The sequence below is a fragment of the Herpailurus yagouaroundi genome, unplaced genomic scaffold (genome assembly GCF_014898765.1).
Source record: "Herpailurus yagouaroundi ecotype Mexico unplaced genomic scaffold, PumYag 203, whole genome shotgun sequence".
Lineage (NCBI taxonomy): Eukaryota > Metazoa > Chordata > Mammalia > Carnivora > Felidae > Herpailurus > Herpailurus yagouaroundi.
In genome coordinates this window covers 33381611-33407282 of record NW_024412434.1, presented here as the reverse complement: position 1 = coordinate 33407282, position 25672 = coordinate 33381611, and the positions used below count along the sequence as shown (strand labels likewise).

Genomic DNA, 25672 nt, shown 5'->3' with positions numbered 1-25672 from the left:
CGGTGCCGGAAGTGCGGGGCGTCAGGGTGCCGGGTCGCGGGGCCGTGTCAGGGCGGAGACTTGGTGTCCAGCGTCTCCCAGTGTGTGTCGAGTGCCGCGAGGTTGAGACCGGACGGGCGGTAACACACGTCCCGGTTGTCATTGGGGGTCGGCGGGCTCGGCGGCGGCAGGACAGGTGAGTTCCGGGAGATCATTTTCCTCCCGGGACTATGGCCCCGGTGCAGGCGGGCCGCGGTCTCCGAGCGGGGTTGGGGGCGTGCGGGTGGGGCCTGGCCGCCCTGCGCCCCCGCCGACTCCTCCCGAGCCCGCGCGCCCTGTTGCGGGGCGAGGGCTGGGGTCGGTCCGTTCCAGGGACCCCGGGCGTCCCCCTCGGTCTCCCCTCGGCTCCGCCGTCGGCAGGAGCTGAGAGGCCGGAGGTCCGGCCTCGTCCTAGGAGAGAGGCTTGTTGGGAAGTTTCCTTTATTCCCGTTCCAGCGGCCTCTAGGTTGTGACCTTTGGAGTGTCCCAGGAATAAAGCGGCGTCGAGGGGGGTCCCCTTCCTCCGCACACCCCTCTCGCTGGCATGGGTTCCTTGCGAGCGAGTGCTGGTGTCCGGATTCCTAGTGCAGCTCGAACGCGGTGCCTAGACGGGGTCCGGCCGAGGGGGAGTAGTGCCCAAGGACACGGGGAGTAGCGGACCCCGGCCACATTAAACACCCGCTGTGCGACATTTCCTGGCTTCGGTTTGTTATTGAGAAGGTCATGCTGTGTGTACGTGTGCCACGCGTTCTCGCGGAGCCCCCCGCACTACGCTTCTTCCTCTCCTCTCAGTCTCTTGTGGCACTTTGTGTCGGGGTAGCTCCGTTAGCCCGTTCATTTGTTTTGCACTTGCTCTTGAAAAACCTTGGCGGTTATTTTCCGGTCAGTGATGTCCCCGAGTTCAGTGTCTTTCACAGAAGTGAAAGCGTGTATTCCGAGCCTTCATCTAGATCAATGGCAAAACAGTTTAGGCAGGTTGAGAACGATGACCGGTTTTTGGGGTTTCCCTTCTGCGTAGCTACTGCTCAGCAGTTGGGTTTGGTGTTTCGTCCCGCGAGGAATGCAGGTCACAGGGCTTGAGCCATAAAATGTCAGGAACTTTATTGAGCTTCTTGGGGAAATTCAGTCACATTTTACACTTTCACTTTCTTGTTTTTATTTTTTTTAAAAGACATGCCTATTTTATTATTATTATTATTTTTTTTGAGAGAGAACGCACACAAGCAGGGGAGGGGGCAAAGGGGGGGCGGGGAGAGAGAAAAGGAAGGAAGGAAGAAAAGAAAGAAAATCTTTAGCAGGGAAAGAAAGAGAGAGAGAGAGAGAGAGAGAAAGAAAGAAAGAAAGAAAGAAAAAGAAAACAAGGAAAGAAAAAATCTTTAGCAGGTTCCACACCCAGCGTGAAGCCCATTGCAGGGCTGGATCCCACGACCCCGGGATCAGGACCTGAGATGAAATCAAGAGTCGGACACTTTAACTGACTGAGCCACCCAGGTGCCCCTCGCGTTTTATACTTTTAAGTGCCACATAGAGATTACATTTTTTGACCATTCTTTTGCATATGATTAGAATTCATGAAATTACTCAAGTGTTCTTTTCTTGCTAAAAGAAAATGTTTAAAAGTCCCACTGGATATGTATACAGTTGTGAGTAATGTTTTGTAAATGGGGTAAAACGCATGTGACAGCATGTGACAAGGGCAGGAGAGTTTATATTAAATGTGTGTATTTGGATGGTGGGACAGGGAGGTTGGAGTTTCGGAGGGAACTATTCATACTTCCTTGAAAAAAATGTTTCAAAAACTAGGAGGATTAGGGCACCTGGCTGGTTCAGTTAGTTGGTAGAGAGGGCGACTCTTAATCTCTGGGTCGTGAGTTCATGCCCCATGCTTGAAGAAGTAGGATTTTTTTTTCCGTAAGCCTTGTTAATGTGGTCTGCCCTTTAATAATGGTTAGTGTGAATATCTTGAAGAAAAGTAATTATCTTTTGGAATTTCAGGCTTTTGTTTTTGTTTGTGTTTAGGTAAAACGACATTACTTTTAACGTTGATTATAACAGATAATTTTTAGAGTGAAGAAATTTTTTTCTCATTTACAGTTTTTTTGTTTTTTTTTTCCTTTCTCTGCCCCTCCCAGAGTTCTATGACTACTTCAATAAAGTGTTTGGCCTATTAAATAGTTGGGAACCGTACCTCAGGGATGTTGGACATTAGTGGCTGTTTTTACCGATCCATGTGAGCCTCACACCAAATCTTTGTGGTAGTTTTCCATCTGTTACCAGTGTCTCTCCAGTACTTTCCATCTGCACTTCCTTCCTTGTCTAGCTTGCCTTGTCTAGCTTGGATTCCATGCTATATCACTTCAATATTCCTTTTTCAAACACCTGCAGCTTCCTTGCCTCTCTCTCCATGATCTCAACCTGAAAAATCCTTAAACTTTTCAAGCAGTTCTATAAAGTTGATACTAATACTGACTTATGCTGAGGTGAAGACAATACATACTTTGGTCCCCAAGCCAGACTGGGCCGTGTTCTCCTCCAGGAGGGTCTGGTGCGGAAGGAAGGGGTGTTGGCACCAGCGAAGACTGCTGGAGGAGGTGGAGGATGTGAATGAAGAGGACGAGAGCAGATTTTAGAGAAGGTTCAGGGAGAAAATTGTGATGGGAAGATTATCAATGGGAAAAGAGAAGAGACTTAAAAGAAGCTAGAAGGACTGGAGGAACCTACCAGTGCAGTTCTGGGAGCCTGGTGGATGTGGCTGTGGAAGTGAGCGGAAGAGGCCGAATCTGAATCGGCCGGGTAATCTGGGTGCTGATAACACCGTGACTAGCACTACCCTTCGAGATGGCTTCTCACAAAGCTTTGAAAGTTACTAAGGGATAAACATTGCTCAGGGTGAGAAATCTCCATTCGATGCCAGGTTTTGGAGAGCCAAAGCCTGTTCCGCATTTGTGGTTTATAATTGTTTGAAGTGTATATAGTTGGTTGGAAATTGATATGTGTGAAAAGATTACCAGGATATGGACTACTTGGTGAAGTGACAGAAGCAAGCAGAGCCCAGAACACCACCACGTGGGGAGGAGGGAGGTTAAAGCTCCAGTGAAAGGCAGAGGGTGAAGACTTTTAAGTTAGTTGAATAGAAGACTGCTTATTTCCTGCTGAGAGTACAGAGTTGGAAAGCCAGTGGTATGACACTTGAGAGAGAAAATCATTGATTCAGAACCTACGACTTTGAGGGGTGCCCATCCAGCTCAGTCTGTAGAGCATGTGACTTCTGATCTCAGGGTCATGAGTTCAAGCCTCGCGTTTGGTGTAGATATGATTAAAAAAAAACCAAAAAAACAAGAAAAAACCCAAAAACCAGAACACCTACAACTTTGAGGTGAAAGGAAGGTTGATCTTGCAGCTTTTGCATGTCTATAACCAACTTGTAGAATCTTTGAAATGCATTAACTTTCCAGCATATACTTATCAGAATGATTCCACTGATTCAGGTTTTCAGAGAGGAAAGAAAAACCCTTTACTGTTTTATTTACTTGATTGAAATGCGTAAAGATAAAATCTGATTTCTCTGAGGCTCTCAGGACCGATTTCACAGGGGTTTGATATTTTTCTTCCTTTACAAAATGTGGCTTACAAAATACCAGGTGAGATGCTTAATGAGGTTATTAATTTAATGTGTAATCACTGAAAAACAATTCTGTCTCCCTATATTTCTATGAAGAATATAATTTCTGAGTAAGATTCCATTAAGTCAGTTTGATTTCTTGGCCAAATTTTTTTTGTAGATGGTACAGTTAACTAATTCCTAAATGTTTCCATTAAGAAAAATTACTGAGAGGTGCCTGGCTGGCTCAGTCGGAAGGGCTTGTGAGTCTTGATCTTGGGGTCCTGAGTTCAAGCTCAACGTGGGGTGTAGAGATTACTTAAATAAAACTTAAAAAAAAATAGTAAATTACTGAAATACTCTTAAGTGGGATCATGTGACTTGTTTAACAGTTTAATTTTGTTATATTCAAATTTGTGAAATTTATCATCAGTGTAATCTTTGTGTATATAAAATCTGCCTATACAGGTTCTGCCGTTACTTTTGTTTACGTCTTTATTTCAGCTATCTCTAATTTCTCAAATTTTCAAACCTAAATTTCATTAAAAATTTTATTCTTTCAGGTACCTGGATGGCTCATTTGGTTAAGCATCCAACTTTGGCTCAGGTCATGATCTCACGGTTCGCAGGTTCAAGCCCTATGTTGGGCTCAGTGCTGACAGCTCAGAGCCTAGAGCCTGCTTCGGGTTCTGTGTCTTCCTCTCTTTCTGCCCTTCCCCCGCTCATTCTCATTCTCTCTCCCTCCCTCCCTCCCTCCCTCCCTCCCTCCCTCCATCTCTCTTTCTTAAAAATAAACATTTGAAAAATTTGTTTAAAAAAAATTTTTTTTTTTTTAACTATTCATTTTTGAGAGACAGAGGAAGACAGCACAAGCAGGGGAGGGGTGGTAGAGAGAGAGGGAGACACAGAATGCGAAGCAGGCTCCAGGCTCCAAGCTATTAGCACAGAGCCCGACGTGGGGCTCAAACTCACAAACCGAGAGATTGTGACCTGAGCCGAAGTCGGATGCACAACCAACTGAGCCACCCAGGCGCCCCTGAAAAATTTGTTTTTAATTTTTCAGTCAGAAATAATTTTTCTGTATGGCATTTAAGGGAGTGCCAGTTCAATTTGTGTTTTTTATCTCTCTCAGTAGTGTTCATTGTAAACTCTTTTTTTTCCTTCTTGTTAAAAAAGTGATGCTTGGTAAGGCGTTGGGTCTGGAGGCCCGATGGGGTCCAAATGCCCATTTTTACTTTCAGTGTAGACCTCTCCCAGATTTATAAATGCAGGCCAGTTCTCATCCCCAGACTTAAGTACCTCCTTCCTCCTTTGTGTTCTAAATATTTCAAAGGCAATTTTTGCAAACATAAAATGTTCCATATTTAGGTCTTGAGTTCTTCTCCTTGTCTGCTTCCTCATCTCAATAATCTGATACTTGTTTCACCTACTTCTTACCTCAGAAATGAAGGCTGTTCTTGACCCCTCTCTACGCACCCACCCTCCACACCCCAGTCCATTCATGTACCCTCTAATTTTAAGGATCGTAATTAATTGCCTGGACTATTTTATTAACTTCCTAACTGACTTCTCCATTCTTAGTCATCTGATTCTTCTACATGTTTTCCACACACGAGCAAGAGTGATTTTTAATGCAAATCTAGTGTCTCTTATTTAACACTTTGAAGTGGCTTCATTTTTGTTTTAGGATAAAATGTAGACATGAACAGAATCTAAGCCTCCCTCTCCCACTTACCTTGTACCATTCTCTCCATTGTTTGCAATGTTTTAGCCACGTTATCTTTTTTTTTTAGTGTCTCTGATAAACTAATCTTATTCCCAGCTCTGGGCATTTGCACATGCCGTTCCTGTTCCTGGAATACCCACTCCTCTGTTTTCCACATGGTTAACACTAATTCTTCAGTCTCAATTTAAATGTCAGTTTCTCAGAAAAGTCTTCCTAACTCTTCAGCCGGTATCTTTTTTTTCCTCATAATATTTGTGTGTGTCTTTCACACAAATATAAACGCTCATCCCAGTTTATAATTTCTGTAATAGATTATGAGATTATATTTAAGGTCTGTCTTAGAACTCTAAGTAACCTGAAAGTACAGACCAAGTCTGTTTAGTTTACTGCCATATTCCCATTTATGAACTTGAAGATTATTTATGAATGACTTAATGAAATAAATGCTGTTTCTATCCTTGCTTTACAGGTGATGGAATGAAGCTTTAGGAAGGTGGTTAAGTAAGTTGACAGTGATTACACAGCTTAGTGGCGGATGTAGTGCTCTTTCATTCACTTACACATTCACCAGATCTTTGGGGATGTACTTACGGCAGGCAATGTGGTGGGACCCACGGGCAGTAGCGAGCCAAAATAATGTTCCAGTCCTCCTGGTGTTGATGGTGCCGTGGGGGAAACACTCATTAAGTGAGTAAACCACAAAGGTGGTGAGGCTCATGCGGTGCTGCGACTGGCAGTGGTTGGAGGAAGCTGTTTTGACAAGGTAACATTTGAGCTGCGGCTTCATGACAAAAAACCAGTGCTTTGAAGAGTTGGGGGGAGGGGTTTGCGTGGCTATAAAACTCACATTCTTAACTGTGGTGCTCTTCGCTGGATTTTATTCTGAGTAGGTGTTTAACTCAGCGGTTCATTTATATCCATTTTATTTCACTAAGTGTGTGAAGTGGCAAAATCAGTTCCATTCACTGACACTTTTTTTAGGGAAGCAGAATGATATTCATTGTATAGCCAGAATTGGTAAATGGAGTGAGGTGTGATGGATGAAAGATGGCTACAAACTCTTTCTCATTCTTTTTGTTTCAGGAAGTTAAGTCTGTTTGTCCTCCACTTGAGTCTGGGTTGGCCTCGTGACTTGCTTTAACACATAGAATATCCAAAAAAGTGAGGGAAGTAGAAGATTAAAAAGAAAACCAAATGAAAATTTTGGAGACAAAAAATACAGTAATCTTATTTCTTTCTTTTTTTTTTTTTTTAACGTTTATTTATTTTTTTGGGACAGAGAGAGACAGACATGAACGGGGGAGGGGCAGAGAGAGAGGGAGACACAGAATCGGAAACAGGCTCCAGGCTCTGAGCCATCAGCCCAGAGCCTGACGCGGGGCTCGAACTCACGGACCGCGAGATCGTGACCTGGCTGAAGTCGGACGTTTAACCGACTGCGCCACCCAGGCGACCCACAGTAATCTTATTTCTAAGTGTCCTTTTTAGTATTACTTTATTTTTATTTTAACATTTACTTATTTTGGAGAGAGAGTGCGAGTGAGGGAGGGTCAGAGAAACAGGGAGACAGGATCCAAAGTGGGCTCTGTATTGACAGCAGAGAGCTTGATGTGGGGCTCGAACTCATGAACTGTGAGATCATGACCTGAGCTGAAGTTAGACGCTTAACCGACCAAGCCACCCAAACACCCCTTATTTATTTCTATTTTATTTTATTAAAAAAATTTTTTTTAACGTTTTTTATTTATTTTTGAGACAGAGACAGAGCATGAGCAGGGGAGGGGCAGAGAGAGAGGGAGACACAGAATCCGAAGCAGGCTCCAGGCTCTGAGCTGTCAGCACAGAGCCTGATGCGGGGCTCAAACTCACAGACAGATCATGACCTGAGGTGAAGTGGGACTCTTTGATTTTTTTTTTTTTTAATTTTTTTCAACATTTATTTATTTATTTATTTTATTTATTTATTTTTTTGGGACAGAGAGAGACAGAGCATGAACGGGGGAGGGAGACACAGAATTGGAAACAGGCTCCAGGCTCTGAGCCATCAGCCCAGAGCCTGACGCAGGGCTCGAACTCACGGACTGCGAGATCGTGACCTGGCTGAAGTCGGACGCTTAACCGACTGTGCCACCCAGGCGCCCCTGAAGTGGGACTCTCAATCGACTGAGCCACCCAGGCGCCCCTATTTATTTCTGTTTTAGAGAGAGCATGAGCTGGGGAGAGGCAGATGGGGAGAGAGAAAGAATATCTTGCTCCATGCGCAGTGCCACGCTTGATGCGGGGCTTGATCCCATGACCCTGGATCATGACCTGAGCTGAAATTAAGTTGGAGTCAGACGCGCTACCGTTGCGCAACGAGGTCCTTGAGCTGAAGTCAAGTTGGGGCGCTCAACTGACTGAGCCCCCCCAGGTGCCCCTCTGTGTCCTTTGTTTTATTTTATTTTATTTTATTTTATTTATTTTATTATTAGAAAAATGTTTTTGTAACATTTATTATTGAGAGACAGGGACAGAACATGAGCGTGCGGGGGGGCAGAGAGAGGAGGAGACACAGAATCCGAAGCAGGCTCCAGGCTCTGAGCTGTCAGCACAGAGCCCGACATGGGGCTCGAATCCACGAACTGCAAGATTATGACCTGAGCCAAAGTTGGACGCTTAACCAGTTGAGCCATCCAGGTGCCCCTGTGTGTCCTTTTTTTCAGATTTGACAGTTGAATTTTGTTTACGTAATGCTATAGAAAATACATGGTAATTTTAATAAATTAACAGATTTCAGAATTTAAACCTAAAAACACAATTAGTTGACCAATTTGAAAGTTTTTAGTGTGTTGTAAAGCAAGACTTACTTTCTTGTCATTTTATCTTTATTTATTTTTTATTTTTTAGGGAGAGAGAGCGAGAGAGCATGCATGCGAGCAAAGGAGAAGGGCAGAGAGAGAGAGAGAGAGAGAGAGAGAGAGAGAATCTTAAGCAGGCTCCACATTTGGCGCAGAGCCTGATATGGGGCTCCAGAGCCTGATATGGGGCTCCATCCCATTACCCTGGGATCATGACCTGAGCCTAAGTCAAGAGGTGGACTCATCGGACTGAGCCACCCAGGCACCCCTCTTGTTGCCACTTTTAATGTATATCTATGGTATATATATCTAATTTTTTAAAAAAGTTTGTTTTGAGAGAGAGTGCAAGTGGGGAAAGAATAGACAGAAGGAGGGAGGGAGAGAGAGAGACTCTACCACAAATTGGGGCTCGAACTCATGAACCACAAGATCATGACCTGAGCTGAAGTCAGACGCTTAGCTGACTGAGCCATCCAGATGCCCCTATATATGTTTTTAATGTTTATTTTTGAGAGAGAGAGTGAGAGAGAGCATGAGCACACGTGGGGGAGGAGCATGGAGAGGGGGACAGAGGATTCAAAGCGGGCTCCGTGCTGACAGCAGAGAGCCCGATGTGGGGCTCAAACTCACAAACTGCAACACCTGAGCCAGTCAGATGCTTAACCAGCTGAGCCCCCCGGGGCGCCCCTCTTGTTGCCATTTTAAAACAAGGTCTGTATATACGTAATTTGAGACACAAAAGATCTTTGGTTTTGTGATTGAGGAAAGATGGAGTAGATGTCCTTCCCTGTTCCGCTAAGTATAGCTAAAAACCCTGGACGTTAGAAAACATACAAGACTGAAAGGTGGAGAGAAGAAAGTGTGGTGACTTGGTGTATCGGGACCTGAGAAATGACACAGAGCTGAGTGCCCTGGGTTTCTTTTTGCCACATATATCCCAGACTTGGGCCCGAAGAAGTAGCAACCTGGCGACATCAAAGGGCTCAGATCAGAAACCTCAAGAAAAGCCTGCTCTCTGTAGTCAGAAGACCGGGAAAAGGACAGCCTTGGAGACAGGATGCTCTTAGAAAACACTGCAGCCTCCACCCTCACTCTTCTCAAAGCCTGAATGGGGAATCTGGACTTCCACTTTTGACAAGCTGTGTTGAGGTGACACTCTCTGCTGGGTAGTACCAGGGAAGCCTGGGTGAGGTGGGATTTTCATCTCTTTTGCGTGATAAGGGTGTGCCTTTCCTGCTGGAGTGGCGTCAGAGGAAGCCCAGTAGAGATTCAGGAGTTTCACCGCCACCTGTGGTAAGGAGGACATGCCGGGTGTAGTAAAAGGACCTCTGGTTTAGTTAGGGTGGTATGAGTAGAAGCCAAGGGAAAGGTTGAACTTAGAGCCCAGCTGGCAGCACTGAGGAGTACCTCCACCCAAGGTCAGTGGAGGCTGAAGGGAGAATGCTGACTTCCGTCTCCATTTTTCAGTCCACCTGGCAGAAACAAGTTGCTGGGGCATCATCATTAGAGGCCTGCTGTAATAGAAGACTTAAATCAGATTCCAAGTCTGATAACATCAAATCCAAAATGTTGAGGCTTCACTAGAAAATTACATGTCATATGAAGAACTGGGAAAATCTCAACTTGAATAAGAAAAGACCACGGACAGCAACACGTATTGCAGATGATTTGACAGGGATTTTAAAGTAGCCATCGTGAAAATGTTTCCGTGAGCAATTAGTGATGCTTGAAATAAATGGAGAACAAAAACACTAAAATCTCAGGAAGGAAACACAGGAAGAAACAAATGGAAATTTAGAGCTGAAAAGTGTTAATTGAAACAAAAAACCCAGTGGATGACAACAGCAGAATGAAAAGAACATAGGAAAAACTGAAGAAATAGAAATTGCCCAATTTGAACAATTCAGAGAAAATAGACTGAAAAAAGTGAACAAAACCTCAGTGACTGGTGGGACTGTGACAGAAGACCCACTGTTCTTGTCATCATCCCAGAAAGAGGAGAGAGCCAGTGGGGCTGAAACATACTGAAGAAATACTGGCTGAATATTTCCTAAATTTGGTAAGCCATAAACATATAGAATCAAGAAGCTTAGTGAAACCCAGACAGGATAAAACTCAAATCCATGCTGATGCTAAGACAACATCATAGTCAAACTTCTGAGAACTAATGACAAAAAAAAAGCAGCGAGAGAGAAATGTCACTTTACCAGTAGTGGAAAAACAATTTGATGGTGGATTTCTTGTCAGCAACCATAGAGGCCATAAGGAAGTGGCTTACTTTTCAAGTGCTGAAGGAAATGAACTATCAGCTCAGAATTCTCTATCAAGGGAAAATATCTTTCACGTGATCTGTCACCAGCAGACCTACCTCTCTAGAATAGGTAGAGGAAGTTCTGTAAACAGAATGGAAACGATATAAAGCAATGTGGGAACACCAGGAAGGAAGAACGAACAATGGAAAGAACAAACTTTGGTAAATTCTATAGACGCTCCTCTTCTGTTTGGAGGTTGAAGTGTAGCGCTTTGATGTTCTCTGTGTATGTAGAGGAAGTATTTCACTTGACTGTTACAAATGGGGAAGTGTGAAGAGACAGGAAGGTGAGGTTTCTGTACATGACCACGAACTGGTAGAATGTTGAGAATCAGTAGACTGTGATAGTTGTGAAAATAAACTACCTAGGGGTGCCTGGGTGGCTCAGTTGGTTAAACATCCAACTCCTGATTTTGTTTCAGGTCATGATCTCATGATTTGTGAGTTTGAGCCCCACGTTGGGCTCTGCGCTGATGGCATGGGGCCTGCTTGCGATTCTCCCTCTCTCTGCTCCTTCCCTGCTCGTACTGTTTCTCCGAAAATAAAGAAACAAAATACCTAGAGCAGTCACTAAAGAAAGTTATACGTAAGTAGGGCTTATTCCACGCGTGTAAATTTGGATTAGTATTTGAAAATCATCAGTATAATTCATCTGTTAACAGACTAAAGAAAATCCACACCATTAAGTGATGCAGAAAACACAGATGACAAAATTCAACACTCATTCACGACACTCCCAGGAGGGCAGCCTTCTCATTTTGGTAGACAAAATCTACAGTCAACCTACAGCTAGCATCATACTTAATGGCCATAAACAGAGTGTTTTTACTTTGAGGTCAAAACAAAACAGGATGTTTGTTGTCACTGTTTACAACATAATACTGGGATTCCTAGCCAGATCAATAAGAAAAAGAAATAACGATGGGGCGCCTGGGTGGCGCAGTCGGTTAAGCGTCCGACTTCAGCCAGGTCACGATCTCGCGGTCCGTGAGTTCGAGCCCCGCGTCGGGCTCTGGGCTGATGGCTCGGAGCCTGGAGCCTGTTTCCGATTCTGTGTCTCCCTCTCTCTCTGCCCCTCCCCCGTTCATGCTCTGTCTCTCTCTGTCCCAAAAATAAATAAACGTTGAAAAAAAAAATTAAAAAAAAAAAAAAAGAAATAACGGTCTGTGGATCAGAAAGGAAGGAATAAAACTGTCTTTTTTTTCCTTCAGATGATATAGTAGTCTACATAGAAAATGCCAAAGAGTCTACAAAAACTCTCCTGAAATTAATGAGTTCAACAATAGTGTAGGATACCAGCAATTAACACAAAATGGAAATAAAAATACAATGTTATTTAAAATTACTCAGAAAATAAAAACACAAACTTCAGTGTAAATTTGAAAAGACATATGTAGGACTTTTATGTGGAAGTCTACAAAACTGAGGGAAGAAAAGATGATCTAAATAAACTGAGACATATACTGTATTCACAGATTGGAAGGCTCAACATGATAAAGATGCCACTTCTTTCCAAATTGATGAGCAGGTTAAACAGAATTCCTATTAAAATTCCATGAAGATTTTTGTAGATATGGGAAGGATTATTCCAAGTTTATATGGTAAGGGCAAAAGAACTAGAATAGCTAAGACAGTTTTGAAAAAAAACGATAGTAATCACTAAATGATTTCAAGACAGCATGGTAGTCACGACTGTGTTGTCAGCAGGGGAGCCTGCCTGGCCCAGGCAATGGAGCATCTGAATCTTGATCTCACGGTTGTGGTTTGAGCCCCATGTTAGGTGTAGAGATAAATAAATAAAACTTAAAAAACAACAACAACAACTTACTGGCAGAGAGAGAGATCTATAGATCAGATGAACAGAATAGAGAACCAAGAAATAATCCCACCTGTGTATAGCCGATCGATTTTTGAGCAAGATGTCAAACTTTCTCAATTCAGTGTAAGATGGATAGTCTTCAACATGTGCTCAAATAATTGGATACCAGCAAAAACAAGAAAATCCAAAACAAAAATAGCCCTGGATCTAAACTTTGCACCTTAAAAATATCAACCCAGAGTAGCCTGTAAATTTAAATATAAACTATACAACTATAATTTTAAGAAGAAAACACAACTTTTAGGAGGTAGGATTGATAAAAAGTATTTAGACATGATTCTAAATGTATGATCTATAGGAGAAAGGTAATTGACCAATGGGATTTCTTCAGAATTTAAAGGTTTTGCTTTGTGAAAAACCCTGTGGGGATAAAAAACAAATTACAAAAAAAAAAAAAAAAAAAGTTACAGATTGGGAGAAACTATTGGCAACACACATACCTGATGCATAACTCATGAAGAATATTTGAAGAACTCTCAAATCTCAGCAGTAAAATCCCAAAGTCCTATTAAATGGGCAAAAGATGCGAGGAGACATTTTACTGAGAAAGATGTTTAGATTGCACACAAGCACAGGAAAAGATGTGCAGTATCACCAGCCACTGGGGAAGTGTGAATGAAGACCGTAACAAGATAGTGCACGCCTACCAGAGCCGCTAAAATTAAACACAGTGACCATACTAAATGAGGATGCAGAGAATAGAATGCCCTGTATTGCTGATGGGAATATAAGAGATTATAACTGCTTTGGAGAATGGTTTGGTGGTTTCTTAAAAATACTAAGCATGGTTAAACATCAAGTTACTGCATTTCCATTCCTATGGGTGTACACAGAGAAATGAAAACACAAATGCACACAAAACCTACACGTTATCATTTATAGTGGCATTATTCATAATAACCCGCAAATGGAAAAAACCAAATGTCCGTCAACTGTTAATAAGATGTGGTGTGTCCGTACAGTGGAATATTTGGCAATAAAAAGGAATAAATTACCAACACATGCTATAACATGGGTGGACCTTGGCTAAGTGAAAAAAGCTAATCATGATAGATTAGGCCGCATATTGTAGGAACCCATTTATATGAAATGGACAGAACAGGCCAATTTATGTACAAAGTAGATTAGTGGTTGCCCAGGGCTGAATGTGGGGAATGAATTATATGATGTGTGAGTTAATATCTCAAAATTTTTTTAAAAAACTAAACATACATTGATCATATGTCCCAGAAATCTCACTCGTGGACATTTATCCAAAAGAAATGGAAACTTACATTCACACAAAAACCTGTATGTTATTGTTCATAGTAGCTTTATTTATAATAGTAAGAAACTGGAAAGAACTAAATTTTTTTTGAAACAGATGAATGGTTACATTATAGTACCTCCGTGCTGTGGAATACTACCCAGCAATCAGAAGGAAGTAACAGTTGGTACAGGTAACAACTTGCGTGGATCTCCAGAGCATGAAGCTCAAAACTTGAAGAGGCACATACTCTGCTTGTGTTCCTAGGACATTCTCAAATGACAGAGGAGATGGATGGCTGTGCGGGAGAGCTTGAGAAAAAAGTGGACACTTGGAACCTTTCTTACAAAGTGAGGCAGAGATGGAGAGGGTCAAAGACGTCAGTAAAGAAGGGAGGTCCATGAATATCTTAAAATTACATAAACTAATAGATATACTGGGAGGAGGAGGGATCTGTAAGAACACAAAATGAGCAGGTCATGTTCTAAACACAAGTTACCGTTGAAGAAAGAAACATCGTGTGTGAATAAATATATTACTTAAAATTAAGTAACAGGGTTGTGATATTGGGAGGGGGAATCAGTAACAGGAAACAAGTAGATAATGCCCAAAGTGGGTAAGTGAAAATGTTTATATTATGTAGAAATTTGAATGATGTCCAGATTTGTGCTGTCTTATGGCAGCCCCGAGCAGGTGAGCATGTGAGGTGTGGCTGATTCCCTTTGAGACTGCACCCGGGGGTTCCTGGGCGGCCCCGTCGGTTAAGCATCTCCAACTTCGGCTCAGGTTATGATCTCATGGTTCGTGAGTTCGAGCCCCGCGTCGGGCTCTGTGCTGATAGCTCAGAGCCTAGAGCCTACTTCAGATTTTGTGTGTCCCTCCCTCTCTGTCCCTCCCCCTGCTTACACTCTGTCTCTGTGTCTCAAAAATAAATAAATGTTGAAAAAAAATTTGTTTTGAAGATGCAGCACCCAAATGGAAATACCTGTTAGTGTTTTTTACGTTGCCTAAAGTGATAGTGGTCTATTTTTGTAATTAAAATTTTTTATTTTAGAGGGAGAGTGAGCACTAGCAGGGGAGAGGGACGTGTGGCGGTGGGGAGAGAGAGAGAGACCCACCGAACCAAGCAGGCTCCATGCTCAGTGCAGAGCCTGATGAGGGGCTCAATCCCACAACCCTGGGATCATGATCTGAGCCTAAACCAAGGGTGGGACGCTTAACCAACTACACCGCCCAGGCGCTCCTCAAGTGATAGTATTTTAAACATAGTTGGCTAAATAAATCATCAAAAATGATTTCACCTGTTTTTACTTTTTCTTAATGTGGCTACTAGAAAATTTACAGTTAAGGCATGTGGCCTGTGTTGTATTTCTCTTGGACAGATTGCTCTAGAATCTGTAGTCTAGAACATGTGATTAGAATTGGTTCTCTCTGGGGAGTAGGCAGAGGCTGGGGAAGTTGGTTAAGGGAGAATTGTTTAAGCCTGTCTTTGCTATTTGATTTTTTTTTAAAACTTAATGAAACTTGATAAAAAATTACCTCATTAACAAAGGCTGTGGCCTCTGTCTTAAAACACATTACTTTGTCACGTTGTAAATTACATGGTAAATATTACCATAGTAGAGAGATTTGGAATTGAAAGTAACAGTGGTCTACTATTTTCCTTCATTCCAGTTTGTCATATCAGAAATAAAGTCCTTGCTTTTCCTGCTCTTGTTCAGCTTATTGCAGGAGCGACTGGGACATCACCTTCTAGAAGTAATGCCCACAGAAAGCGGGAGTTGCTCCACTGCTCGCCAAGCAAAACAGAAACGCAAATCTCATAGCCTTTCTATACGAAGAACGAACAGCTCGGAGCAGGAGAGGACGGGTCTGCCAAGAGAAATGTTAGAAGGACAAGTGAGTTGGTTGCTGATCGTGTTTTCAATGTTCCAGAAATAGTCAAATACATACAGGTCTCCAGAGTAGAGAAAAAGAGTGTGTTACCAAAACAAAACAGAACCAGCTCCCCTTCCCTCAATAACCGGGAAAAACAGCGGTGATACATAACAGCCTGCACAGAGACACGGGTGGCTAGTGTGACTGAGGAATTTTTAAAATTTTCCTTGATTTACGTCTAAATTTAAATAACCACACTTGGCTGCTGGCTACCGTATTGGACAGTGCAGGTAAACAGTCTAGGATACGTTTTTTAATTTGATTTACTTATATCTCTAGTGGTGAAAATCCTGCAGTCGACTTTGTTAGCGTCTTCTGGAGTTCACTCGTCGGGGGTAAATATGTTCTTTGCTCGGCCTTCTGAGTGCCCATCCTCCATTGTGACGTAGATCAAGCAGGTAACTGCATCTCAGGGTGACCCTTTGTGGGGCTGTTCAGAGTCCGCAAGCTGACCGGTCCGGCTGCTGCACCGTGGGGCCCTCGCCTCGGTGGCTTCAGCAGTCACCAGACGGCACCTGCCTGTTGGCACGGCTTCCCCGCCGGCCGGTGTGAGGTGTGCAGGCAGGGTTGCCAGCAGCTGGCATGGTAGGTGTGGGTGGAGGGATCTGCGAACCGTGGGCCAGTTACCCATGGATTCTATTGGGACGGTGGCCCTGCACTTTGTGGACGAGGTTACGCCTATTTGGGAGCAGTACCAGACAGCGCAAAGGTAGTGTGAACGTGCTGCGGTGGTACTTGTACCTTCTCAGAGCTGTGAACGTGGGGCGTGTAGGAGTGCGGCGCTCGGCCCAGGCCCGCGGGGTGCGTAGGAGTGCGGCAGGCCCGCGGGGCCCCGGTTGTGGAGCGTGGCTGAGTCTGCATGTGCCCGGGAGCGAGGCCTCCCGCACCCGTGATTGTGCTGATGTGATGGAGTGACGTGCACGTGAGAGCCTTGCTCAGTCACAGTAGCTTTTCTGTCCTCACGTTTCTGAAATGGTCCCCGCAGTTCAGCACCTCTCCGTCGGGGTCCGTGAAGACGAATGGCACCAGTAGGCCGTCGGGGGCACTCCCGTGGCTCCGCCTGCCTGGTGGGAACGTTCTTGTTTCACTGCCCGTTTCGCTTCCTGATTGTAGGGTGAGGCTGTCGCTGCCATCCCAGTTTTGTCTCCAGTGGCAATGACATTTGACGTTAAGACGCGTTTAGTACTCAAGTAAATGTGATGTTTTGGTTGTTGAACGGTAAAGATCTTAAGGGACTGTGGGTATAGGTGAGCAGGACTCGATGCATGTAGATGTGGCCTTGGTGTGGGAGTCAGAACGGCTTCTCACCAAGTGCCGGTGCGAAGGGGACCGGCCGCACAAGGGTGTGGGAGGAGCGTGGCACGGAGATGGAAGAGCGGATGCGAAGGCCACGAGGCAAGGTGGACGGCATGGCAAATGCCACTGTCGTGGTTTATTTTACTTTCACTGTTATTTCAAAATCTTATTTTTATTTTTCATATTTTTCATTGGTATTTTAGAAGGGTGTTGAGAGAGGCCATAGTACCCATTTTGCCAAATTTCAGTTTTTAAACATGGCTTCGTATATAGTTTTTATTGGCTTGTCAAATTTACTGGAACATTATGTGATTTCAAAACATATTGCTGAAATGTTTATGTCATTAGAGATCATTTTGCGTAGAATTTCTGTCTTCCTGAGAACTTAATCTGAGAAGTTTAATTTAATAAATATCGTATGTCCTTTTTTTATTTGCAACTGACTAAACATCAGAAAGTTTGTGCTGCACGGAAACTTGAAAAGTCACTTACATTGGTGGCAATTAAGTACTGAAACATTTTATTTTATTTTTTTTTTTTTAATTTTTTTTTTTCAACGTTTATTTATTTTGGGGACAGAGAGAGACAGAGCATGAACGGGGGAGGGGCAGAGAGAGAGGGAGACACAGAATCGGAAACAGGCTCCAGGCTCTGAGCCATCAGCCCAGAGCCTGACGCGGGGCTCGAACTCACGGACCGCGAGATCGTGACCTGGCTGAAGTCGGACGCTTAACTGACTGCGCCACCCAGGCGCCCCTGAAACATTTTAGAACCATTACGAGTTCCGTTCTGGAAATACTCTGAGTGTGGGGTCACACGAACTAGCACGTCAGGCGTGCTCTCAGGAGGGGAGAGTAGTGTAGACTGTGCGGGCTCCCCACGACCAGCAGCGCCCAGAAAGTGCGTGTGTGTGAGCATGGGTGGGGCCGGGGACGCCACCCAGTCACTTGTACCTCAGACTTCTGCAGAGGCGTTGCTTCTGCTCATGGACTTCCCATGAGGCGTAGAGGAGACTCCAGCTGTGCAGAACACGGGGGCAGGCGTGCAGGCACGCGTGGCGTGGTGCTCCTGACACTCACCACATGGATGTTCTCCTGTAACAGACACCGTTTGCTCTTACTGGTCAGATTTCTCATGTTTCCCTCCTCACAGTCTTGTAGGTGTTAGGAGATGTCCAGGATTTTGTCTGAAGCACCGTGGATGGGAGAGCTCTCTAAAAGCTCTTCTGTTAGTAGGTGGCTTATTAAGATTAATTTATAATGTCACACGGTAGAACTTTAAAGACTGTGCATGATGAAACTGCATTTATGGGAACTGTCTTCCTTCTCTACAAATGTGGAGGTTTTTGAATAAGGTAGGCTTGTTTCCTCCCTTGTAAAAGGGAAAATTGCGTTATTTTGAGGAAGTGCTTGTTCTTGAATCCTGTATCATGCTGGATAGCCATTTATATCATTTCATCATCGTTTTGTACGTAGAAATGTGGAACTGTGAGTTCTGTAAGCATTTTACGTATAAGAAATAATATATAAAATAAGAATTTAAGAGAAATGAGAGTTCGCTTTGGAAAAGAGTTTCTTATTCATTCATTTTAAACAGAATCTTCCTTTTTTTTCTTCAGGATTCTAAGCTGCCTTCCTCGGTTCGCAGTACACTTTTGGAGCTGTTTGGTCAAATAGAGAGAGAGTTTGAAAACCTTTACATTGAGAACTTAGAATGTGAGTATCTTCTGTCCTAATAAGCTTTTGTAAAATTTTGGGTAGACGGTCACCACTGTATTCATTTTGTGTTCTGTAACACACATAGTGGCTTCGAGTGACCCAGATTGATTACCTTACAAGTCACCGGTGGGAACTATGGGGGGGCCCCTCCCAGCAGACTCAGGTCAAGGCCTTGGCAGGGCTGTGCTTCTGGAGGTGAGGGGGAGGGTCTGTCTTTTGCTTGTTTGAACTGTGGCAGATTTTCAGTTCTGTGCATCGTGAGGACAGAGTCCCGGTGTCTAGAGCCCGCCTCACCCCTTGCCTCAAAGCCCTTCCACCGTCCGTCTTCGAAGCCTTCAGTGGTGAGCATCTCTGAGCCATTCCTAAGGACGTGAGGGAAGGCTGGGTCATCGGGCCAGGCAGGGTGACCTCCCCGTCAGAGGTCCCTCGCTGTAGTCACACCTGCAGGGCCCCTTAGCCATGGGGCTCACGTGCTCACAGGTTACCTTTGGGGTGGGTAGCATTCTGCTGGCCACACTAGCTCATTCAGATGGTGGTTTTATGAAAAACAAATGCTTCTTATAACTCTCCCTATACAAAGTATACTGTAAATCGAGAAATTATTGATTCATGTTTTCCTTTAAAATATACCGTATTTTGAGAATTTCTTAGTATTATCTGTTCGGCTTATTTTAAAGGTCAATCAGAAGTATCTATTTATCTATTATTTGTTTATTTTGGAGAGAGAGAGCGTGTGCGCACGAGCTGGGGAGGGGCAGAAAGAATATCCCAAGCAGGCTCTGCACTGTGAACACATGGCCTGACGTGGGGCTCCAACTCATGAACCGGAAGATGGTGATCTGAGTCGAAACCAACAGGAGTTGGACGTTTAACCTACTGACCACCCAGACGCCCCAAATCAAAGTAGTTTTTAAATTAGCTTGGCTTTAGTTTTTATTCTTAGATTTTTTTTTATAGAAGCAGTGCCTTCATTTGCTTAAAGAATCAAGCAGTGTAGGGGATTCTGGCTGGCTCCGTTGGTTGAGCATCTGATTTCGACTCAGGTCATGATCTCCCGGTTCTTGGGTTTGAGCCATGTTTTGGGCTCGGTGCTGACAGTGCGGAGCCTGCTTGGGATTCTCTCTCTCTCTTTATGCTCCTACCCCACTTGAGCTCTCTCTTTCTCTTTCAAAAATAAACTTAAAAAAAATATTCTGTGTCTCGCTCACTCTCTTCCTCTGCCCCTCTCCTCTGCTTATTCTCTCTTCTCTGTCTCTTAAATAAAAAAGTATCAGTTGTAATGATCAAAGCATTATTGAGTTTCTGTTGTGATGTAAGGCCTTATTAATATTTTATGAAATCATGTAGTTTGTTCAAGAAAAACTGTAGGATTACAAATGACTACTGCTGGATGTACTTTGAGTTGACACAGTCTCGTGCTGCCTGGCTTTGGTGGCGCCCTGCCTCTGTAAGGTCTGCTCAGAGCCTTTGCCCTTACCCTCTCTGTCACCTGACCCGGCCCCTTCGTCTCACCATAGCCTGAGTAGAGGGTACATCGTCCTGGCAGGTGCACAGCCTGGCTTGGGGGGGATGTGTGGCCAGGTCATGGTCCTGCTGCCTCGCTGTAGTGGCTTGTGCCCTCGGCTGAATCCTGTTCCTTGGGCACGTGTCATTCCTCAACGTTGTGGCTGGAAGACAGCCCTGGTCCCGAAGACCTGTTCTGGAGGAGAGCATAGGCACAGGTGTCTGCTGATCGCCTTCTTGATGACCGATGACCTTCCTCTTCATTCTTTCCCTGTGGTTCTGAGACTTTTGTGACTCTCCTTCAATTTTTTTCAAACTAATTCTTTTTTTTTTAATTCTTTTTTTAATGTCTATTTATTTTGAGAGAGAGAACACGAACGTGAGCGGGGGAGGGGCACAGAGAGAAGGAGACAGTTCTTCAGCAGGCTCCAGGCAAACCCACGAACTGCGACATCATGACCCGAGCCAAAGTCGGACGCTTAACCAGCTGACCCACCCAAGCGCACCAGATTTTTAATCTTTGTTACATATAATCCTTACTTGGCGCTCTGTGGTCCCATGCAGCCATAGTTATGTTTTGTTGTATGCTTTTCCTCCCAATTTCAGTGTTCTCGGCTAGACTGTAAACATTTCACTGAATTTTGGATAGTATCAGGAAAATGTTTTTAAGTGTATAGAATAAAGGACAAAGGAGATGGCCTACCTTGAGGTCCAGGAGCCCTGCCCGCGAGCCCTGGGGGCGCAGTCTTCCCAGTGTAGGGAGAGCAGTGGTTCTCAGTGTGTGAGAGGTGTCGCAAGTATTTTGAGAGGTCTGCGAACCTAATGTTAGGGTATTATTCATGTCTGTGTTTAGATAATACTTACACATAATATTTTTACACCCTCAAGTTTTGGAAGCGGTGAATATGTTTCAACATAAAAGTTCACGTCTTACCTTTTTGAAAAAACCTTTTTATTCCCAGTGCGTAGGGAGATTGAGACTCTTAATGAACGTTTAGCTGCCGAAGGACAAGCGATCGATGGGGCGGAACTGAGTAAGGGCCAGCTCAAAACAAAAGGTAAGGGTGAGCGCTCCCGACAGGACTGCCGACACGTGACATGTGGGGGAGATTTGGGATTTCATGAAGGACGTGGGTTTGTTTGCTTGCTGCGGTCAGCAGTGCTTGGGGCCCGTAGTCAGGTGTGGGTGGGGGCGGGTGAGGCGGAGAGGGGTGCCAGGAAGCTTGGCGTCTTGTTCCAGCTGTGCTGTCACCTCCATGCCAGCGTGGACAGATGGACCCTCGGGTTTCACTGTCTTCCCGTTGGCAGTGAGAGGTGGGGTTTGCTGTCCAGTCTGTCCTGGCTCTAACATTCTGCGGCCCTGACTGTCGATTCTCTGTCTCTGCAGCCAGCCACAGCACCAGCCAGCTTTCTCAGAAGCTGAAGACCACTTACAAGGCCTCCACCAGCAAGGTACGCAAGGCGCTGGCTCTCGGGCCGCTCATGTGGTATTTGAGGTGTGCGGACGTGTACCTGAAGTTGCATATTTTCCAATTATAAACATGTAACAGAGAAAGAGGAACTTCTGCTGTTTAGAAAACTTTGATTTTTAAAGGGAATATCCTAGATCTGTGAGATGGCCACAGCATATGGACACCTAGACACTCCCTTGCCCCGGTTCCTGTGAGAGTAAAAGATACGCGTTAGTAGCTACGGTGTCTTTTTGGAGGGAAAATACATTTTGTATTGTTATTTGGCTTGATACAGAGGCTCTGAATTTGGAGAAAGGTAATGGAGTAATGCAGTGCACCACAGGCACGTTTTCCGCCACCCACTGTTTTTCTCTCATTTTCTGAGCATTATCCAGATGTGAAGGTCTTGTCTCCAGGGCAGATAGGGACGTATGTGGTATTTTACTTCTTTAAAAATAATCATGTTCTGACCTTCTTAAAGTGGCAAGGATTTAATTATTTGGGAATAAGTTTGTCTGTGAGGGAGTACTGCCGTGAAGTAATATTTTGAAGTAATTCTGTGTGCGTTTTTACTTTGAAGTATTTTGAATATACAGAAGATAAATTAGTTACCCAGCCTTAATGAATGTACATTCCTTTTGCTAAACCTGAGGGAAAAGTTGAAATTTGTGGTGAATCTGCTGTGATGGCATAGTTACTGTCAACTCTGTTTTTCCAGTTCGTCCCTTTGAGCTTCAAGTTATGTAGCATGACATCCCCAGCGAGATTAACTACAAGTAATAAAGCAGATCCAGTCTTGCTGCTGTTTCTGCTTATTGGAAAACTTTGTTATTTAAAAAATACAAACATTGATTACATTTTCTTGTGTTTCCTTTGATAACTCCAGAGTATAAGTGCTTAGTTAAAAAAATTTTGTTGTTATGTATTATCTAGCTTCTTAGTTTCTAAGTTTTTAATAAATTTACATCAGAGTTTTCTTCGAAATGTATTGTGAGACTATGTTCTTGCTCGTCTTAACTTCTTGTTATATTATCTTAAATTATATTGTTTATTCTTGTGGACACAGCTTATGTGTACAATGTATATGGTCTTAGAATTCAGAAACTTTCTGACCATTTCTGAAGTAGAAGATGAACAGATTGTATAAAGTTGTCCCTTACTAGGAATAGTGAAATACAAGATTTGGACAAAGGGAAGGTTATATACAATAATACTCTGCTTTAAAAAAAAAAAATGTATTAGATATAAAGTGCCCTTTGTTTTAGATACTAGAAACTTATCTCAGTGTATGAGAAACATATTAATGATCTTTATTGTGCACGTTGAAGAATAATAACGTAAGATGTTACCTGAAGGTTGAAGAATGAATCTGATCCCAGAATACATTCTGATCCGTGCCGTAGTGTGTATTCTTGGCAGTAACACTGAGTGTGTGTGCAGCAAGGAGGCCTCGTTACTTGCCTCCTGACTCAGCCCTGAAAGGCAAGTAGTGTGTACGTGGTGGGATGGTGGGAAACGCACGTGTGTTCAGCAACCAAGAGGTCTTCCCTTCCTGGGTGGCTGAGGACAGGTCGCTGGTGTCTGTCGGGAGGGATGCCTGACCGTCTAACGTTAGAGAAACTTGTGAAAATGTTCACACGTGTTTTTACAAAGATAAATAGCTCGCATTGTGAAAAAGACCTTTCTGGTCTTGTTGGAGTAGTTTAGATTGTATGTTAATGAGAATGATAATTAGGGCGACAGGTGTAAGCATCACTTTGCCATTTTGTTGTGCTTCTCTGTCACGAACACTGAGTAATTCAGTCTTTTGTGGGGCCTCTTCGCAGTAGTGAAGGGGTCAGCATTTTTAAAAACAAAGAGTTAGGGGCGCCTGGGTGGCGCAGTCGGTTAAGTGTCCGACTTCAGCCAGGTCACGATCTCGCGGTCCGTGAGTTCGAGCCCCGCGTCGGGCTCTGGGCTGATGGCTCAGAGCCTGGAGCCTGTTTCCGATTCTGTGTCTCCCTCTCTCTCTCTGCCCCTCCCCCGTTCATGCTCTGTCTCTCTCTGTCCCAAAAATAAAATAAACGTTGAAAAAAAACAAAACAAAACAAAGAGTTAATAGGTGTTCAGAGCGTAGTGGGCATTTGGAAGCAACACGTGACGTGATTTGTTACGGTGTCGATGAGCTGCATGTGCTCTGCTTCCAGAATTCCGCCCGAAGTGCGGTTGCCATGAGTATTGAGCGGCGACCTTGTGTGGCTCCTGTCCGAGCGGGGTGGGTGAGGGAGGAGTGTGGTTCCACTAGTTCATCTCTCCTCACAGTGACGTCTGCGTCACACACAGCAGGAGGCTTGGAAACTGAACCGTACTGCCGCTTCCTGTGGGGCAAGCTGTGCACGTTCCTAACCGCTGCGTTCTTGAACGTCCGAATGGCACCTTGCGCCAGCAAAAGCCCTTTTCTGTGTTGGGAGGGACGGTTCTGCTGGTGTGGGTGGGGGAGGGGCTTTCAGAAGGAAAAAGAAGACGAGGAGTTTGCGTTTGTGCAAGTCTTTTGGTAAAATGCAGACCGAGTCAGATGGAGCCTGTCAGTATTACTGCCGGAAGAGTCCGTCTTCATAAACATTTCTAGTCGCTCTCTGCAGCGGAGGATGGTTTGAACGTTCATACCCGAATTGATGGAACAGTGGACTGTGTTGTAATGTGTTTATACTAAATAAGAATGAACTTTGATTCATTTTCAGGGCTTCGCCAAATCCGTGTTCCAAATAGCTGTTTAACACCACTGATTTTTCTTTTTCGTTTGATTTTACAGTGTCATTATTCTGATTAATCTCCATTATTCTGATTTGCTTAAAAGCTGAAAAGCCATTCCTTTTCTCTGAGAACAGTTTAAAAAGCAAACTCTGAAGAGTTGTTTGTGTTTAATTAGTTTCTTGCTCACACACTTTCTATTTTTCCTTGTAAGAGAAAGTGAGAGTTGTTTGCCGTGTGTATCGTACGAGACGATGCCTCACCTCGTGTGCACCTTTGTGGTTCTCCTGTCTGTTCCCGTCAGACTGTGAGCTGCCCGAGGCCAGGGCCTGCTGTCGCTCTGTGTGTGTCTCCTGGCGCAGCGCCGGCACCGAGCACGCGTGCAATAAACACTGTTGGACAAACCTCATCTGTTAGAAGTGTCGTCTTTGGATTCCTCCCCACCTTGGGCTCTTTTCCTCCTGATAATACGTGGTCGGTGTAAATTACCAAAAATGGGAAAAAATGAAAGTTCCCCAGTAATAAAAGGTAGTGTTCAGGGTGTGGGTATGCCTTCCTGACTTCTTCACTTCTTCATGTCCTGGTAGCTTTTTTTTTTTTTAAAGAATTTGGAAATTTTGTCTGCTGGTTTGGATTTGTGGAAGACACTCGCAGTGTGTAAACAGGCCCCTCTTCTTCATCACGGGAGGACACATGTGGTTTGTGGGGGGTCGGGGGTCTTCTGAGAGGCCTTAGGACGGCCTTCGTTGTTGCTTTGTGACACCCAGCTGGAGGGATGCTGCTGTTTGCGCTTTTGTTGTGTGCCCTTAATGCTTTAAATATCCTGTTCAGGGGTGTATGACGTTCAACACATCTTTTTCCGTTTTACCTTTTTTAACTTAAAAACATTCGGTCAGTAAATCGTCCACAATGCTCCTTCCCGTCACGATTTTAGATCGTCTCCAGCTTCAAGACCACCACGTCGAGGGCCGTGTGCCAGCTCGTGAAGGAGTACATTGGCCACAGGGATGGCATCTGGGACGTCAGCGTGGCGAGGACACAGCCCGTGGTGCTGGGCACCGCGTCTGCCGGTAAGTTCACAGCCAGTCGCTCTGCTTGTCGGGCGTGACAGCCGGTGCAGATGACTCCCTGCGGGGTGGGTGGCAGAGTTGGCGCTGGAAGCCGGCGGGAGGCCGAACAGTCCTTGAAACCAAAGCACTTGGCCTTGGTGTGCTCCGTCAGGCCTTGCTGCTGTCAGCAGGTGTGACGTCAGGTGTCTGGGTGAGCAGGTGCTGGCTCCGTGGTTGCGCCACCTGTGTTTACGGCAGCATAAGGTAGAATGTCTTTTGAACTGGCGAGGTACTTTCTTGTTACAGTCGAGCGTGTGTCTGCTTGAATTGTGAGGTACGGCCCAGGGAAGGGCTGTGTGGTCTCTGAAG

At 44.4% G+C, this 25672-nt stretch overlaps 1 protein-coding gene across 4 annotated transcripts in view; it reads left to right on the top strand.

The window, feature by feature from the left end:
* WDR37 (WD repeat domain 37) overlaps positions 1-25672 on the top strand; it is a 65016-nt gene that overhangs the window by 725 nt on the left and 38619 nt on the right. For 3 of the 4 annotated variants that reach the window (XM_040451567.1, XM_040451566.1, XM_040451568.1), the window contains exons 2-6: positions 15340-15517; positions 18471-18567; positions 21036-21131; positions 21461-21525; positions 25189-25324. In XM_040451567.1, the coding sequence (XP_040307501.1) occupies positions 15380-15517; positions 18471-18567; positions 21036-21131; positions 21461-21525; positions 25189-25324 (532 nt within the window). In that variant the 5' untranslated portion in view covers positions 15340-15379. Of the gene's footprint in view, positions 1-6; positions 176-15339; positions 15518-18470; positions 18568-21035; positions 21132-21460; positions 21526-25188; positions 25325-25672 lie in introns of those variants that run through there. The other variant, XM_040451569.1, reaches the window with a different exon arrangement.